At 30.4% G+C, this 16,511-nt stretch overlaps 3 protein-coding genes across 7 annotated transcripts in view; 1 reads left to right on the forward strand and 2 right to left on the reverse strand.

Moving 5' to 3' along the window:
• LOC125842141 (serine/threonine-protein kinase BLUS1-like) overlaps positions 1-16,511 on the forward strand; it is a 287,074-nt gene that overhangs the window by 17,448 nt on the left and 253,115 nt on the right. The window lies entirely within an intron of this gene.
• Positions 1,230-2,930, reverse strand: LOC125842159 (transcription factor MYB123-like). Its single transcript, XM_049521390.1, has 2 exons — positions 2,766-2,930; positions 1,230-2,068 (listed from the first exon to the last, which is right to left on the reverse strand). The coding sequence occupies exons 1-2, from the start codon at positions 2,896-2,898 to the stop codon at positions 1,230-1,232; spliced, it is 972 nt and encodes a 323-aa protein (XP_049377347.1). The 5' UTR covers positions 2,899-2,930.
• On the reverse strand, positions 7,343-12,557 carry LOC125842140 (uncharacterized). Of its 5 annotated transcripts, XM_049521365.1 has the most exons (8): positions 12,255-12,554; positions 10,043-11,171; positions 9,615-9,705; positions 9,354-9,511; positions 9,211-9,262; positions 8,482-8,561; positions 8,291-8,384; positions 7,343-8,188 (listed from the first exon to the last, which is right to left on the reverse strand). In XM_049521365.1, exons 2-8 carry the CDS (start codon positions 11,150-11,152, stop codon positions 7,638-7,640), a joined length of 2,136 nt encoding a protein of 711 aa, XP_049377322.1. In that variant the 5' UTR covers positions 11,153-11,171; positions 12,255-12,554; the 3' UTR covers positions 7,343-7,637. The 5 variants fall into 5 exon arrangements, with proteins under 5 accessions (XP_049377322.1, XP_049377319.1, XP_049377318.1 ...); XM_049521362.1 differs by having other exon boundaries at positions 7,343-8,384; positions 10,043-11,165; positions 12,255-12,557; XM_049521361.1 differs by having other exon boundaries at positions 7,343-8,384; positions 12,255-12,557.

Here is a 16,511-nt window from a genome sequence, read left to right on the forward strand (position 1 = left end):
AAAATTTCTTACATTTACTATGAATATAATCTAAAAACTCATGGTTCTCTTTCTCATTTTCTCTGGTTATTCCTCTCTCTCCTCTACCGTGGAAATTCACAAAAAAATTATGTATATATATTTTGTTTCTCATTTGATGTTTTGAGTCCATATTGGAGTTTCGATTAAATCTGGATCGCGCACTGCAGGACCTATTCGGTGGCACTCCCAACAAGATTTTCTCCATATCTAGGGTTCGAACTCGAAACCTCTAATAAGAGTGTAGTAATCCTACCACTGCACCACAATCTATGTTGGTTATGTATATGTCTTCAATGTGCCTCAAGCAACTTGAAAGTACACACCTAAAGTGTCAAAACTACTCCCTCTGTCCATAATTGTTTGTCAGGGTAAGGTCATGCACATCCCTCAAGGAAAATTTAATACAAGGTGTAATTTGACTAATATAACCCTACTATATCAAGAATACCAAAAGTCCACATAACTTTTCAATTGAACTACACAATCAATAAGGGCAGAATTGGGAAAAAGTGACTAATTATTTCTTGATTGTTTAAATTGACAATTAATCTTGGACATCTATTTTTAGTATACCTGCCAAACAATTGTGGACGGAGGGAGTAATAAATAAGGTTGTTCCCTAGTCCTTATTAAAGGCTGCCCAACAACTTGAAATTCACCACTCACACTAATAAAAAGAAATACTGGTAAAGATTTGAATGGTCACAAACCAATATATGATCCAGAAATTTCTTGAAAGGGTCATAACTAGTTAATATTAATATATATATATATATACACACACGATTATTCTTCTAGAAAGGAATTTCCCTTAATTCTTTGTTGAGTCTATTAAATGTTCAATTCAATAACTAGGATACTTTTTTTTTAATAACTAGGATACACTTTTTGTTTGAGTGAACCTCAAATTAAGTTATTGTACGTTACTTCATTTGGATGTATAAAACAAAATAATTATAAGGGGAACTTTTAAATTATCATTAAAATTCATTCATCGATAAATAAATAAATAAATAAATAAATATATATATATATATATAAAATTACTAACTAGAAGTTAGATAAAAAGTACTAAATTAATCAAAATATTAACTCTTGATCGAACACGAATAATGTCACATAAAAGTGAAACATCCCATATATTTTTACAATGAACACAAAAATAGAAGTAAAAGATTGTGAACACTAAATACTTGCACTAGACTATACTACATTAACATTGGATCATCTTGATAACATTTTTCAGAAATAAGTTGATGATATTCCTCATAAACCTTCTCCAACATGCTTTCATTTGAAAGATCACAAAATCCATCTAGTAGTCCTTCATCAAATAACAAATTTGAAGCACAAGGAATAAATGAAACCTCTTTAATTTTACCCTCAACATTCTCATCATCATTGGTAATAACATTAATCTTCTTGTTGTTATTATCACCTTCTTCATAACTATCTGAGGGCGAAGCTATGTTGCTTGGGCTCTTCAAAAATGCAGACGGGTGTATGTCAGATCCTTCAGAAATAGTGCATTTTTTAAGAACCTGACACGTTTGAGGCAACATTTTAGGTGAGTCGGAACAACATAAGGATGAATTGCTCAATAATGCAACATCTTCTACACTAGAATTCCTTATAAGTCCAGAGGAAAGTCTAATTGGCTTTGGGACAAACACAACTTGAAGGGTGTCTAAAGATTGGTCTTTTTTCTTATTATTTTTCTTCTTTTTGTCTTGTTTTTTTCTTGGATTTTCTGTTTTGGGTTTTTTCTTGGGCTCTTTTTTGGGGGAAACTTTGTGCACTTTGTGGAGTTTGGGCTGAATTCCAGCAATTTTGAGCTTCTTGATTACATGAGTGTTCCAGTAGTTCTTGATTTCATTGTCGGTTCGACCAGGTAATCGACCAGCTATGAGTGACCAACGATTGCCCAAAAGAGAATGGAGCCTTATTATAAGATCTTCTTCATCTTGGCTGAAATTTCCTCTCTTGATTCCTGGCCTTAGATAATTCATCCATCTTAACCTACAACTCTTCCCACATCTAAGTAGCCCTGAAAAATTCAACTCGATATTAATTATACAAAAATATTATAAGTAGGGGAGAAGCTACATATTGTACGACCTAACTTAGTAGCTTTGGACAGATATTATATTTGGGTTAGAGCACAATAAACTATCTTTACTAGAATTTAAAATTCATAAATTTTCGTGTTTGATGGGTGGCATAAATAGAAACTAAATACTTTTTGAAAAAATAAAATTAATATATTAAAAGTTAAAAATAATATTAGCAAATTGGAGGGTGTTACAACTAAATTTTAGAGTGATATAATAATAATAATAATAATAATTAAAAAAAAAATGTTAATCGCAATAAATATTATGAAGTTAAATAAAGAAAGTCATTTTTCTTATTTTGATAAATAAAAAAATCAAACGCCTAAAAAAATGACAAACATTATCCAATATTCTTAACAATGTGATTTTTTTATACATAGTGTATGAGCTTGACCAAAAGTCAATAATATTCCCACATTATGAGTATTTAAGAGCCAAACAAGATTCTAGAAACTAACTTACACACATAAAAACATAAAATGTGAAAGATATTATTCGAAATCTTTAAGATTATTAATAAATACGTCTCAAATCTTTCAAAAAAATAGTATATTTTTGAAAATCCAACACAAATACAATAATATTTTTAAAGAGTTTGACCAACGTAAAATTCGAAGTGCAAAGGCATACCAGCTTTATTGGGCAAGTTTCTCCATTGGCCTTCACCATTTTCCTTAATATAATTTGTAAGTAATAAGTCTTCTTTTGTAGACCATGGACCTTTACGAAGCCCCTCTTTAGCACAACATGGTGCTCTCCCCATTTCTTTTTGCTCACTATATAATATAAAATACTTTTATTTGGACAAAAATAAAATAGAACTTCTCAATATATATAATGAGATAAGAAATACCTAGAGACAAAAAGTGTAGACTTAAAAACGATAGACATTTAATGCATTTATTTAGTTTTTTTTTTCTTTAAAATAATTGAAATGCAAGGAGTATTAGTGGTCTTCTTTGCTCCGCATGCTACTATAAATAAATAAATTGTAGTTGAGATGGTCGGTTCATCTAAACTCAGTACTTTCGATATAAAATAAAAATTTACTGAAATTTTGTTAAATATTAGATTAGAACTTATACATATACCAAAATAATGAACTGCATATGATAACACTTAAAATTAAATTTAAATTCTGAATTCGATTCTAATCGACGTATGAGAAAAAATATATGAAAGATGAAGAAAACGCCACAAAGGTTGGAGTAAATTAAAGTCGTGCCCTTTTAGAAGCCACGAGATCCACTTCAGGCACATTAAATACTGATGGGACAAATAGAGACAATATTATGAAGTTGTTCTTTACTACTATATACTATTAGTTGGAAATATTAAGACCTAGTATATTTCATTCATATATATATATATATATATATATATAACGTTTGAGTTAACTATGATATTTCATCTAATTTCATTACATATTTGATTTTATCTCTTAACGATATGAGTATCGGATGAATTTACGTATATTATGACTATTTAATTTAATAGTGTGTTCGTTATATATAATAAGTATAGATATTGAGTAATTATGTTTTGTTATTTTCTATTATCACAATTATAAGATCAACTTGCACATACAAATATTAAATCAATTTATATATATTTCGACTAATTTTAGGAAATATTATTTTACCTCTTATAAGTGGATATCAAATTACTTATTTGGGACCCCTCATTATTATTTCTTGTTTGTAGTATTCATTCATTCCTTTTGTCATAGAGGCAAATGATCATAGGGAAGAGATTGAATCTAATGAAAGAATTAATATTTAATAATACCTCTTTACCACTTGCATCATTTGGGCAAGGACTTTATACTGTTAGGGTTTTACCCTGATTTTCTTACCATAATTTAAGATTTATTTTTCCTTAAAGAAAAAACAAAACATTACCATAAATGTTTTTATTTTTCTTGAAAGGAAAATATAATATTATTTTGTATTTGGTTTATTCTCTCCTTTTAGGACTCCTTTTCTAGTAGGAAAGGTTTTAGGACTCCTTTTCTAGTAAGGAAAGGTTTTAGGACTCTATAAATATAGATTTGTTTTCTTCTAACACATAACAATAGAATCCACAATGTAGTCGTTTAAGATTCTTGTTTATGGGGAGATTTATTCTCTCTAAAGTTTCAATGTTTTTCTTTATATTAGTTTTCATATAATAATAATATTAGCTTTTAGTATAAGTTTTTGTTATCTGATTTATCAATTATATGATTTGCAATTTGTAAGCTTCCGCATGACGCCATAATCACCCTTTAGAACCCAACAAGTGGTATCAGAGCACATGGTTCAAAGATCCGGTGGTCCTATGGTTCAACGAGGTTGAAGAAAGGTTCAAGTGGTTTCAAATCAATTTGCAATCAACGTGATGATAATGAAGATTTTTTGTGTTACTACATGTGGAGAAAAATTTCAAATATATTTTCAACATATCCTGCTGCTTTATCCTTAAAAACAAAATCAACTTTCAACCCCAGCGAACTTATAATGCTCGGGCACCACTTTTAACTCATGTATTTACTTTTAACGCATGAGCTCCACTTTTAACTCATGCATATTACTTTTAACGCATGAGCTCCACTTTCAACTCATGCATATTACTTTTAACGCATGAGCTCCACTTTTAACCCTGTTCATAACTTTTAACACAGGGCTCCAATTTTTAACCCATATCAATTTTAAATCATGGTAAGCAGCAGCGATACATGAAGATTTTGAAGAACAAGATTATCATGCAAAGAAGAAGACAAATCAAGCTTTGTCAAGAAAATCCAGCCAAAAGGGGAGATTTGTTAGGGTTTTGCCCTGATTTTCTTACCATAATTTAAGATTTATTTTTCCTTAAAGAAAAAACAAAACATTACCATAAATGTTTTTATTTTTCTTGAAAGGAAAATATAATATTATTTTATATTTGGTTTATTCTCTCCTTTTAGGACTCCTTTTCTAGTAGGAAAGGTTTTAGGACTCCTTTTCTAGTAAGGAAAGGTTTTAGGACTCTATAAATATAGGTTTGTTTTCTTCTAACACATAACAATAGAATCCACAATGTAGTCGTTTAAGATTCTTGTTTATGGGGAGATTTATTCTCTCTAAAGTTTCAATGTTTTTCTTTATATTAGTTTTCATATAATAATAATATTAGCTTTTAGTATAAGTTTTTGTTATCTGATTTATCAACTATATGATTTGCAATTTGTAAGCTTCCGCATGACGCCATAATCACCCTTCATAACCCAACATATACTCCCACGTCTTTTTTTGGTTGTCATGATTTTCTTTTGAGAGTTAAACAATAAGAAATTTAATTAACATTTTACGATATATTTTTTGTCATATTGATATACAAAAAGTTGTACTTTATAGCACTTTTTGTATAGTTATTGAATATCTGAATTTTTAATTTAAAATATCAAATTAATGTAATCTAATTTAACTTTGAAAATTAGTTAAGTTAAATTTTGAAAAACGCAACATGATAACTAAAAAGGGACGAAGGGGTGTACTATAATATTTCTTCTGATTTGAAGTTCTATTTTTAAAATAGTTTGTTTATTGTACTATTCATCAACAACCAAAAAAAAAAAAAAGGAAAGACAAAAGAATATACATCAATATTGTAATGGTTTTTTTTCTTTTTTATATCACTTTATTTTAACCTGTAATATAGTAGAAAATTATCATTTTTACCAAGTTTTCAATTGTATTTTAGTACAAAGTAGTCATAAATACTGTATCGGGAAAAGTGTTAGTCAATTAAAAACGTTCATATTCAAAAGATGGATATATCAAAAATAAGAATACTTAGATAAATATGTAGACATATTATAGAATAGATATGATAAAATTTTATATATATACAAGCAAGATGGAAAGGACTTTAATTTTCGTGAAGGATACAATAAGAAAAGCAAGACTGAAATTAATAAAATGCTAGTAGAATATTCTTTAGCATTTTTTTTTTTATCAAACTTTATGAGGCTACCTACTTATATTTAGTTGCTGCTATTGATAAGCTTGCAGTCTGGTTATATCATTTGCTCAGAAAATTTGGATGGGTGCTGCAATTGGCTTTTCCACGTGTCTGAGTATTATTTGCTGAGAAATTTTAGTCTGAAATATTATGTCAGAAAAAAATTAAAAAAATAAGAAAGGTTTGAGTCAAAATATTTTTAAAAAAAATACATCAAAAGGTTTAAAAGATTCTAACATATATTTTGACTCTATTACATATTTTTTAAAAATACATGAAAAGTATATCATGCATAAAAATGATAGTATTGTCAGAGGGTGTGGTGGAATTATTGAAATTTTTATTACATAATTTTAGGTACATAACGTGAAAATGGAGAAACTTTTATGAGGGAGCAATTTTTAACTCTTGTGGTGGATTTGTTAGGCATAAATTCAAATTAATCTCGATCCATCAAATTGATGAATCTCGATCTGTCAAATTGAAAAAGAAAAAATAAGAGTAAAGTTTAAGTTCCACATTTCCTCTTTGAAAAAATAAGAGTAAAGTTTAAGTTCCACATTTCCTCTTTGATCATGATTCATGGTCATATCATATTTGACAATTCTAGGACCCACAAGACTGTGACAAATCATATTATATGGAGTAAATTTGACCTCTTAATTAAGCCAAAGTAGAATAATTCAAATTAATGATGATTTGAGTAAGGGTGGTTAACAATTATATGGTCGTTTAATTTTATCCCATCGATAAGATATCTTTGCTAACCTCATAAGAATCGTTGGTTCACGCTATATACTATTTATGCGGTGAATAATAATATAAATTTGTTATATTGTGAAAAATAATACAGTCATAGTTGCATACAATTACCTTTACAATTATTCAAATGTCGTTTACACTGTCAATGTACTAAATTTACACTTATTCAAGAAAGGTATAATACATAAATATATTTGGATGTCAATTACATGTATGCTCTCTAATTTTAAGTATGCACAAATAGACACTTAAACTTATATAAAAATTGAATAGGTAAGCACACACATCACAAATTGTCATGTAGAATGAATGTATCTATTTGTTCAATTCCATACAAGTTTAAGTGTCTATCCAAAGTTAAAAGGGCACATTTATGTGTTATGTCTTCGGAAATAAGCTTCAAAATTTCACTCTTCTAACTTATAATAAATATCACAATTTACAGCTCAAATTCAAAAGACTAGAACTGAACAAATGAATAATGATATGTAGTATGATTTTCATATATGTGAATAATAATTACATATATAGACTAGTATATGCTCAAGGCACAAAATGTAATATAACCTATTGGATATCATATTTTCTTTGTGTTGAAACAATTTTTGGTAACAGAGCCAAGAATTGATATTCATTTACAAGCAAGAGAGAAAGGAAAAAATCTCAGGCTTTTGTCTGTGGCAGAATTCGAAATTGCCTAATCCAGGCATTAGGCGTTGCGCTCTTACCACTAGACTGAAGATCCCNGAAAGAATCTCAGAAACGAATTGGCAATCCGTGGTTGAGGAATGTTCTAATGCATCCATCCAATCCTGCGGTGACAACCACGAGACCCCACAAATGACTTGAACTCAATGCACTTTGCCATGCACTCTTCAAGATCTTGTATTCGGATTTACATATAGAAGGGGAGACAGTTGCAGGAGGACTTGAGTCGGGTAGTTTCTCCTCCGGCCACGTTGCAGAGCTCTTTAGTAGAGAATCTAAGAAAGACGCACGTCCCAAGGAGAAGCAATCTTGTAAAGATGAAGTCTTTGAGCATGAGTTCTCGTTGACATCACCGTTTGCTAAAACATTTCCTGGTAGTGTTGTCACTGGGTTGGTTTTAAAGCCAGACCAAGGTATGGCAACTGATGCATTTTGGGAAAAGAAACTCTCAGATGAACGGACTTTCTTTGGTTGGCTAGTCACCCCGTCCTCATGACTATAGTTCCAGATATAAACATTTGAATCCTCAGTGACTGCGAGAATGTGTTTCCCATCCGATGTGAATGATGCAGGACATTGGCTATCCAAATTTTTAGTTCCTGGACATGCAGCAGAGACAACAGAGTCAGAAAATCTACTCAAAAACGTCTTGTCAGAACTTGGTGGGGGACGGGGAGGTAGAGGGTACGCAACCAACACACCTTTGAATTTGCAGATGATGTTGGATCCACAGAGTATTCTAACTTGGGAATCAGCAGAAGTAACCATGACTTTGCTTGAGTCATTCGGGCAGTACTGCATGATGAAAGTCTACGTTAGTTCTCAAGAGGGGATATGATCAGTACGAGAAACCATTCTTGAGAAAAGTAAGGAAAAGAAAACAAATGGTTACCTGAAATCCAGTTACTCTCTTGTTAGTAAGCTTCTTCTTTCCTTGCAGGCATACCTGAAGGCCCATCTGCAAACGATTACCTAAACACACAGAAATGATGGTCCATAAATGTGAATTGTCTGATAGAGTAGAATGAAACAAGATAAGTACTCCATAATATATCAGAGTAAAAATGCCGAGTGATGGAAACTCAGTTCACTTAAACATAAATGCATTTGAAGACAACTCAAAACAGATGGAGAACACAACTCCCTCCCCTCCATTTTTCCCTTCTCTTGCATAGCAATATTGCACTCACAAAATACAATTTTATAGTACCATTCCAGTGGTTAACTTCCTTTCTTTACTTCTCGAGCAGGACAATGAATTCTCGATGAATATTATATGGAAATCATAGCTTGCAAAGTGCAGTTAGAAGTTTAGAGAAGTTAACTGTATTACAGTGATTAACTTCCTTTCTTTACTTCTCGAGCAGGATAATGATTTCTCGATGAGTATTATATGGAAATCATAACTTGCAAAGTGCAGTTAGAAGTTTAGAGAAGTATACTGCATGATTATATGCTTTTCTATCAGGATGACCTACTCTAGCAATTTAGTCAGGGGACAAAAAAGTCAGTTACCAGAATTGTTCTATTCTCAGAGCTAATATCGCGAGCATTTATATGCAAATCAGCGAGAAAATGGAAAAACTAGAAAAAAGTGTCAATAAAAGACAAGCTACCGTACCAACAACATCATAAAAACAGCAATTGCCATCCATATATCCCACAACACCTCCCTGCACCAATCACAAGCAAGAAACTTAAATAAGCTCCAAAATCAAGTACCATCTTTAAGAAGGTTTAAAAAAAGAAGCAAGGTGATCAAACCTTTCCATCAGGACTATAACAAACAGCGGTCACTATTTCCTTTACATCAGTCCAATCAATCACTCGACAACCATGCACCTCCCAGAGACGTACTTTCCCATCTATTGAGCCACTAATGAAATAATTATCATCCATGGGATTGAACTCTACACAAGTGACTGTATCCAAGTATGACATTGGCAGATGTATGAGATAAGCATCCAGTTGAAAGTTAAGAAAAATACTTCAGCAAGATGAGTGAAAGCACAGAAATAGGCTCACCATAATTATTATGCGAATAAACACCAAGGCATTTATCATGTCCAACTTGCCAGAGACGAGCTGTTTTATCAACAGAAGATGACAGCAGATACTGCAGCAAATAATATTCGTACAAGAATTACAGTTTATTCATGTTGGATGATGTTTTATGAAGCTGTAAAATATACTCCCTCCGTTCACTTTTACTTGTCCATAATGGACTTTGCACTCCCCTTAAGAAGTAATAAATGAAGTGCATCTTTTACTTTAATGCCCATGACTATTAGCATTTCAAAAGATCTTGAAAAATGATTTGGAGAATGAGTAGTTAATAGTAAGGGTAAAACAGAAAGAAAAAAAAATTATGCTAAAGTGGACAAGTAAAAGTGAATATCTATAGTGGACAAGTAAAAAGTGGAAGGAGAGAGTATTTAGTATATTATACTGACCCCATTTTTGGACCATGAGAGGGCTAATACTTCACCGGTATGCCCACGGAACTCATGGATTGGTTTCTCCATTATCCGGAATAACTTTGGCGGGAGCACAACACAAGCTGATTCTGATGATTTTCTCATCATTTTCATCCCATTGATTTTCTCTCTGTTGTCATTGAGAGAAGCTAATTTGGAAAAATGATTCAGTGAGAAGTATAAACAAGAGGGGTCAATATCCTGAACATTGAAGTTTTTAGACATCTCGTCCTCAATCACTCTCCAAATGCGCACAGTGCCATCTTTGCCAGCACTTGCCAAATATTGGCCACAAGGACTGAACTTCATTGTTATGATGGAGCCTTCATGTGCCAGGAATTCTTGGCCTGTGTAAAGTGAGGACAGTTCTTTTGACTCCTTCTTACTTGTTTGGACCCGAACTCTTCGAGTATCAGCCTCTGGCTTTGTCCTCACTTTGTGTAGGGTGCCAACAGTAAGTTTTTGAAGCAAACTTCTCACTTTCGTTTTTGTATTAACCATACTAAATCCCTTCATATCTCTATGGAGCAACTGTTGAACCAAAGCCGATGAGCCAAGAGTTCTTGTAAACTCTTCAATAGTGAATATCTTGTTTGTACCTACTTCACGTAGTCGGCTAAGCATGCCATCCTTGCCTAATTCATCTGCAACAAACTCTGATCCATTGTCCAGATTCCTAATTTTCCAATACATTGGATCCTCTACAGCATCCTCCTCCAATTCTAGGGCTTCATTTGACTCGAAAGATTGGGAAGATCTACCAGAGAAAAAATTGCCTTCAGCATCTGAACTTGCCAGCACAGTCTCATTGTCATCCCTAATTCTATCAGTACTTGTCTTTCTTTCATCAGAGCAATCAGATCTGTTGCAATTCGAGTTCAAACCCATCCATTTCAAGAATCTACGGCGGCGTTCATCAACACTTTCAGGATCCTGAGTCCAAAATTCATATCCCAAAGCACGTTCGGAAATCTCATTACGAGTACAAGCATCAGAACCATCCGAACCCAAATCAGAGAGAGAACCAGTCTCAGCACGTATATCAAAGAAACTATCTTCTTCAGTCTCACTGTAAGTTCCCATCATTCTTCGAATTCAACTACTCCTTGAAAGAACAGAAAATCAAATCAGAAGCCAAACTTCAAAAGCAAGATTTTTTTTTAAAATTGTCAATCAAACTGGAAAGATCACTAAAAAACAACCTATTTCTTTAATTCACACCAAAAGATATACCCAAAAAAAACAGAAAGGAGAAATCTTTAGAGTCTAAAATCCCCATATGATCAAGAATTGAGCACAAAAAATCCCCAATTATGATAAAAGAAAATATGCAACACCCATAATTAAGAAAAGAAAAAAACAGATCTTTCAAAAGGATAATCAAGCAACCAAGTCAACATGAAAATACAGTAATCAAAAAATTGAATCCCCAACAAGGTATTTAAAAACAAACTATACATAGTCAACAAAAAAACTAGCATAAACATGCTTATACTTCTACAAATTCAAAGCTAAAAAATTTTTAAAAATTGCTTACCTTAACTACCATGGACTTAATCAAACCAGCCTAAAAATTATTTCACAAAAAAAAATAGTATGATCTTTAGCATCCACAAGATGATATGAAGACTGAGAACCAAGTGGACTCAAGTCAAAAAATTCACCAATTCTTCAATTCACACCACCAACCCAAAAAAAAAATCCACATAAACAACAAAAGGAGAAATCTTTAAAGTCTAAACTTCTCATATAATCAATAATTGAGCCTAAAAATATGATCTTTACCATCCACAAGATCATATGAAGACTGAGAACCAAGTGGACTCAAGTTAAAAAAAATCACCAATTCGTCAAAATTCACACCACCAACCCAAAATAAATCCACATAAACAACAAAAAGAAGAAATCTTTAAAGTCTAAACTTCTCATATAATCAAGAATTGAGCAAGACAAAAATCCCCAATTATGATAAAAACAGAAAATATGCAACACCCACAACCCCAAAAATACAGATCCTTCAAAAGGGTAAATTAAAAACAGTAATATCAATCAAATTACCACCAAAAAGATAACTTGTACCTAGTCAACATAAAACTAACATAAACAAGCTCATATTTCTACAATTTCAAGATAATAATAGCCAGTACAATTACTGTATCTATCAAGAAAAATAACAGATTTTTCTTACCTTATCTACCATGGACTTAATCAAAGAACCCCAAGAAATAATTTCAGAAAAAAGATTGATCTTTAACATCCACAAAATTGAAATTGAGACTGAGAAACCAAGTGAACTTAAGTCAAAAAATAAGCAAAAAAATTCCAAAAAAACAGGGGACAAAAGGGGCAGGAAAACTGGGAAATGATCTCAAAGATATGAAGTCAAAGAAATTGAAGATTTCAAAGAAAAGGGTAATGTATGAAGGTGGAAAGGTGAAAGAGAAAGAGTCGCTATTCTTCTTTCTTCATTCTTTCTTTCTGCCTTTTTTTCCACTTTCAAATAGACAGACAAAACTTTTAATATTTATCTGACGGATTTACCCTCCGCCTTGTTGCGTCCGTCCAATTAACGGTTGTAACGAATCGTGTCATGTCTGTTAGCAACACTTGAAAAGGGGTTGCTTGGTAACTGATAAGAGTTATATGCATGTATAAGTTACGAGTAGGGGCGAATCTATATGTATTAATTTATATTAGAGATAAGTGTCAATATTTAAATTATCAATTTTTTTAAGTTTTATATCTAAACTATTGAGAGTGTGAGTTTCATAATAAATTATTAATATTAATTAAAAATTAAAGTTACTATCCCAAAAATAATATTTTTTTAAAAATAAAATTTAATTATATTTCTTACCCCACTCCGCCGCCTCCTCTCCGTACCCTCCCCCCACAATCCCCCGTACTTTTATTTTTTTTAAAAATTCTTTCATAAAATATTTTTTAAAAAAAATTCATACTTCTCCCTCCCCCTCTCAAAACCACCTACTCATTCCATAAAAAAAGTTGATATTATTTTATATTAAAAAAATAAAAATTCTACTCCATCCTATTTAACCTCCGCTCCTAATTTTTATTTTTTTACATTTTTTTTGTTGTGTTAGATATGTACGTATATTTTTAAGATTTTTTTTCTATTTGTGTACCAAATATAACATAAATAAAAAAATTATTTTAGAAAAAGTCTTGCGGCGGCAATTTTTTTTTTTTTTCTCTTTATATTATATATAATGTAGGTTTTCAATATTTTTGTATATATACTAATTTTTAACCACTTTAATCAAAGAAGATAGCTCACTGGTACTAGACTGTGCAACTTAGGTTGCAAATGTTATCTCCAATTTGCAAGTTCGATTCGAGTGAAAATCTTGAATCCTTCATTGGTTACGCGCAGTTTATTTCTATTCAACATGAAATAATATTTAAATTTAGGTTTTGAAGTAGCAAATTAAATTAACTATTAATTTTATACATGAATAATTTACTTCTTAATTATTAGTATATACCAAACTTGTTACTATTACTTATTCAAGATTTAATATTTGCACCTTCAAATCAGCTATCAAACAATTCATAATGGTATTGTTTAAAACAAAACAAAAAACTTATTATGTTGTATAATTATAGAAAATTTCTGGCGGATCAAATTTACTAAAAAAAGTTAATAAAGAATAAACATACTTGTGTAAATTTCGGATATATGTATTCCTTTGCACCCTCTAACTTAGCCCCTAATAAATAGGGATATTAAAATATTACTTTCATTATTTGTTATTATTATTATTATTATTTTTAGTCTGTTTCAAAAAATCAAATAACATGTTTGAAAAGAAATAGAAAAATGATGACATTATTTCATATCGTCGCAATTATGTTTGAATTTATATAAGATTATAAATTTTAATATTCAACCAAATTGGTTCGTATAAAATTATAAAATGAAATGGAGGAAGTATTCGTATATACAAAGACCAAGTTAGTTTATATGTTGGTTCCTTTACATAACTTAACGTATAATTCACATTTTTTAAAAGTTATACAAAGAATACCATAATTATATATAATTATTATGATTAAATATGTTTGGTAAGATCTAGGACTTCCTACCTACTTTTATGTATGACAAAATAAATCAAATGGATTATAATACATTTGCATAGCATGGTAATTGAAATAAATTTGTATAAGTAATAATTGATATTAATAGATTTTATTTAAAATACGTATTCATCAAGTTATCTACTAGAAAAGACATGAAGTTTTGGTTGTTAAAGATGTAAAAAGAATTTTAAAAAATAAGTCGCTTTTTAATTAGAGAATATATAATGTGCTTTAAATTTATAACCTCATTAATATTGTCGTTTTCAAGTTTGAATAAAGCGGAAGGATTGTTGAAGGAGCGAAGGTCGATCAAAAATAGTTTTTCTAGTCATTCATAAAAATAGAGATACAATTACATACATTTTATTCTCTCCCGAATTATAAAATTACAATAGATTTATTATTATTATTGGTGTTTTAATTCTAATATTATCATGATCAAGATGAAAATTATTTCCTCTTTAAGAACTTTTAAAAAACTGACTGGAAAAAGTCTATGAACTTTTCCTCCTAAGAAATTATTTAGAACTTGACATGCATATAAATATTATAAATTGATTAATAGTAACAATAAAAATAATAATTTTAACAATTAGTCCACCATTGGGAAGGAAAGTCGATTATAGCTATTGTCACGTAATATAAAAGTTATCGAGCTTCTAATAAAAATGCAAGATGAAGCTACGTACAATAAATTTTTATGATTTGATCATTTTTCATATTCTACGTATATTGAAAGTTTAGTACATCGAACTGTCGCTTTTTAGTTCCACCATTTGATGACTTCTCTTTTTTTAAAAAAAAAGGTTTGACTATTCTTGCTTCTTTGAACATCCATTATATACCGTATTGACTTATTCTATACGTCGTTTTCTTTCTTTCTTCTTTTTATTTTATTTTATTTGTTTTGTTTTGTTTTCATATAGTTATTTGTATGGACGGCATTGTCTTAGGAAAATTCCAGATTACAAAAAAAATTAAAATTGGGGCCTCTCTAATTATTCAAAATACTGCATTATGACCTTTCATTTGTCATGTTTCCTTTGTATGTTCAACTACTTTTTATCAAATTAAACATCACTCATTTATTCTATAGGTGTGTTCAATTCAAATAAAAATATTCTTCGTAACCAATAAAAGTTGTGATTAGATAAATATGATCTTTTCACTCTTAAATAAAAGCTTACGATTTGAACTAATATAAATCATGTTAGGAAATACTTTCCCTTTAAATGATCTTACGCAACACGAATCTGAATTAATTAAAGCTTAATAGGGATGCTTGACACCAGATGAAAAATCAAAGGATAGGGTGGGATCAAGGTGGATCGTGTGGGTGGGGGGATCAGTGGGATGGGGTAGAACGCATGGGAGGGGGGGTGCGTGTGTGGGAGGTTTGAGAGGAGATAATCAACCGCGAAAAATGTTACTTATGAAACTTGTCTCGTTATATATTAACTAAAAAAAAAAACATTTTCTTAACTTTTAAGAAATTTAGTTTTATAACGAAAAATATTTTGATTGACGAAAATGAGAAAATTGAATGACATATTATGAAGAAAAAAAATCCATACCAAACACACCCTTAAACTTTATAATCAAAATAAAAGACAGATTGTGAAATTTGGCCAACAATTTACACAAGTCATGAGAATGACATGATGAAGAGTTTTCAATGAAGGGGGTAATGCCACCAATTTATATTAAAGCATATTATATTATTGTATAATTTACGTAATAAATAATGAGTTACTTTAAAAGATAATGTAAAATAATTTTGACTTGTTGCGTAAAACAATTCAAAGATGTTCTTGAATATGATACAATATTGTTTATTTTAATTTGAACTAAATTCATGTGTTTTTTTAAAAACAATCTCATATTATTAATTAAGAGTTTTCTTACATCTTGTATGTGTAATCTTATATGTGTTTCTCTTCTTCATTTTTTTCCATCTACTAATATATTTTTGTTCGTACATCCACTAAAGCTTTATATTACACATCAAAGCATACTGACTTCTTTTTGTGTACGATTCTTTAAAGCTACGAGTAAAAGATAGTAAACTAATGACTCATAGATCGACAAATGCCACTAAGTCAAAGCTTATGTCACTACTCTATCATTTTTATACACGTCTTATTAAACCGTTAATTCTGATAGTAATTAAATTAAAATTACTTAACTTTTGATATAATATGATATAATTAGATTTAAGCCAAATCCGCACTATTCCCATAAAAAAAGCTTCACACAATTATGAATTTCCTTATAACTTTTATATATATATATATATATATATATAAAATAAAATAAAGCTATCGATATAAAATTTTGTTCGCGT

Source organism: Solanum stenotomum, chromosome 10 (assembly GCF_019186545.1).
Source record: "Solanum stenotomum isolate F172 chromosome 10, ASM1918654v1, whole genome shotgun sequence".
NCBI lineage: Eukaryota > Viridiplantae > Streptophyta > Magnoliopsida > Solanales > Solanaceae > Solanum > Solanum stenotomum.

Bases quoted from the DNA above. Each gene is read 5' to 3' on its own strand.
- LOC125842159 (XM_049521390.1), bottom strand. From the start codon at position 2,898: ATGGGGAGAGCACCATGTTGTGCTAAAGAGGGGCTTCGTAAAGGTCCA. The intron at 2,069-2,765 runs GTATGCCTTTGC...TGAATTTTTCAG, and splicing joins AAACTTGCCCAATAAAGCTG to GGCTACTTAGATGTGGGAAG.
- LOC125842140 (XM_049521362.1), bottom strand. From the start codon at position 11,152: ATGATGGGAACTTACAGTGAGACTGAAGAAGATAGTTTCTTTGATATA. The intron at 9,512-9,614 runs GTGAGCCTATTT...ACTTGGATACAG, and splicing joins TTATTCGCATAATAATTATG to TCACTTGTGTAGAGTTCAAT. The intron at 8,562-9,210 runs GTACGGTAGCTT...CTGTGTGTTTAG, and splicing joins CTGTTTTTATGATGTTGTTG to GTAATCGTTTGCAGATGGGC.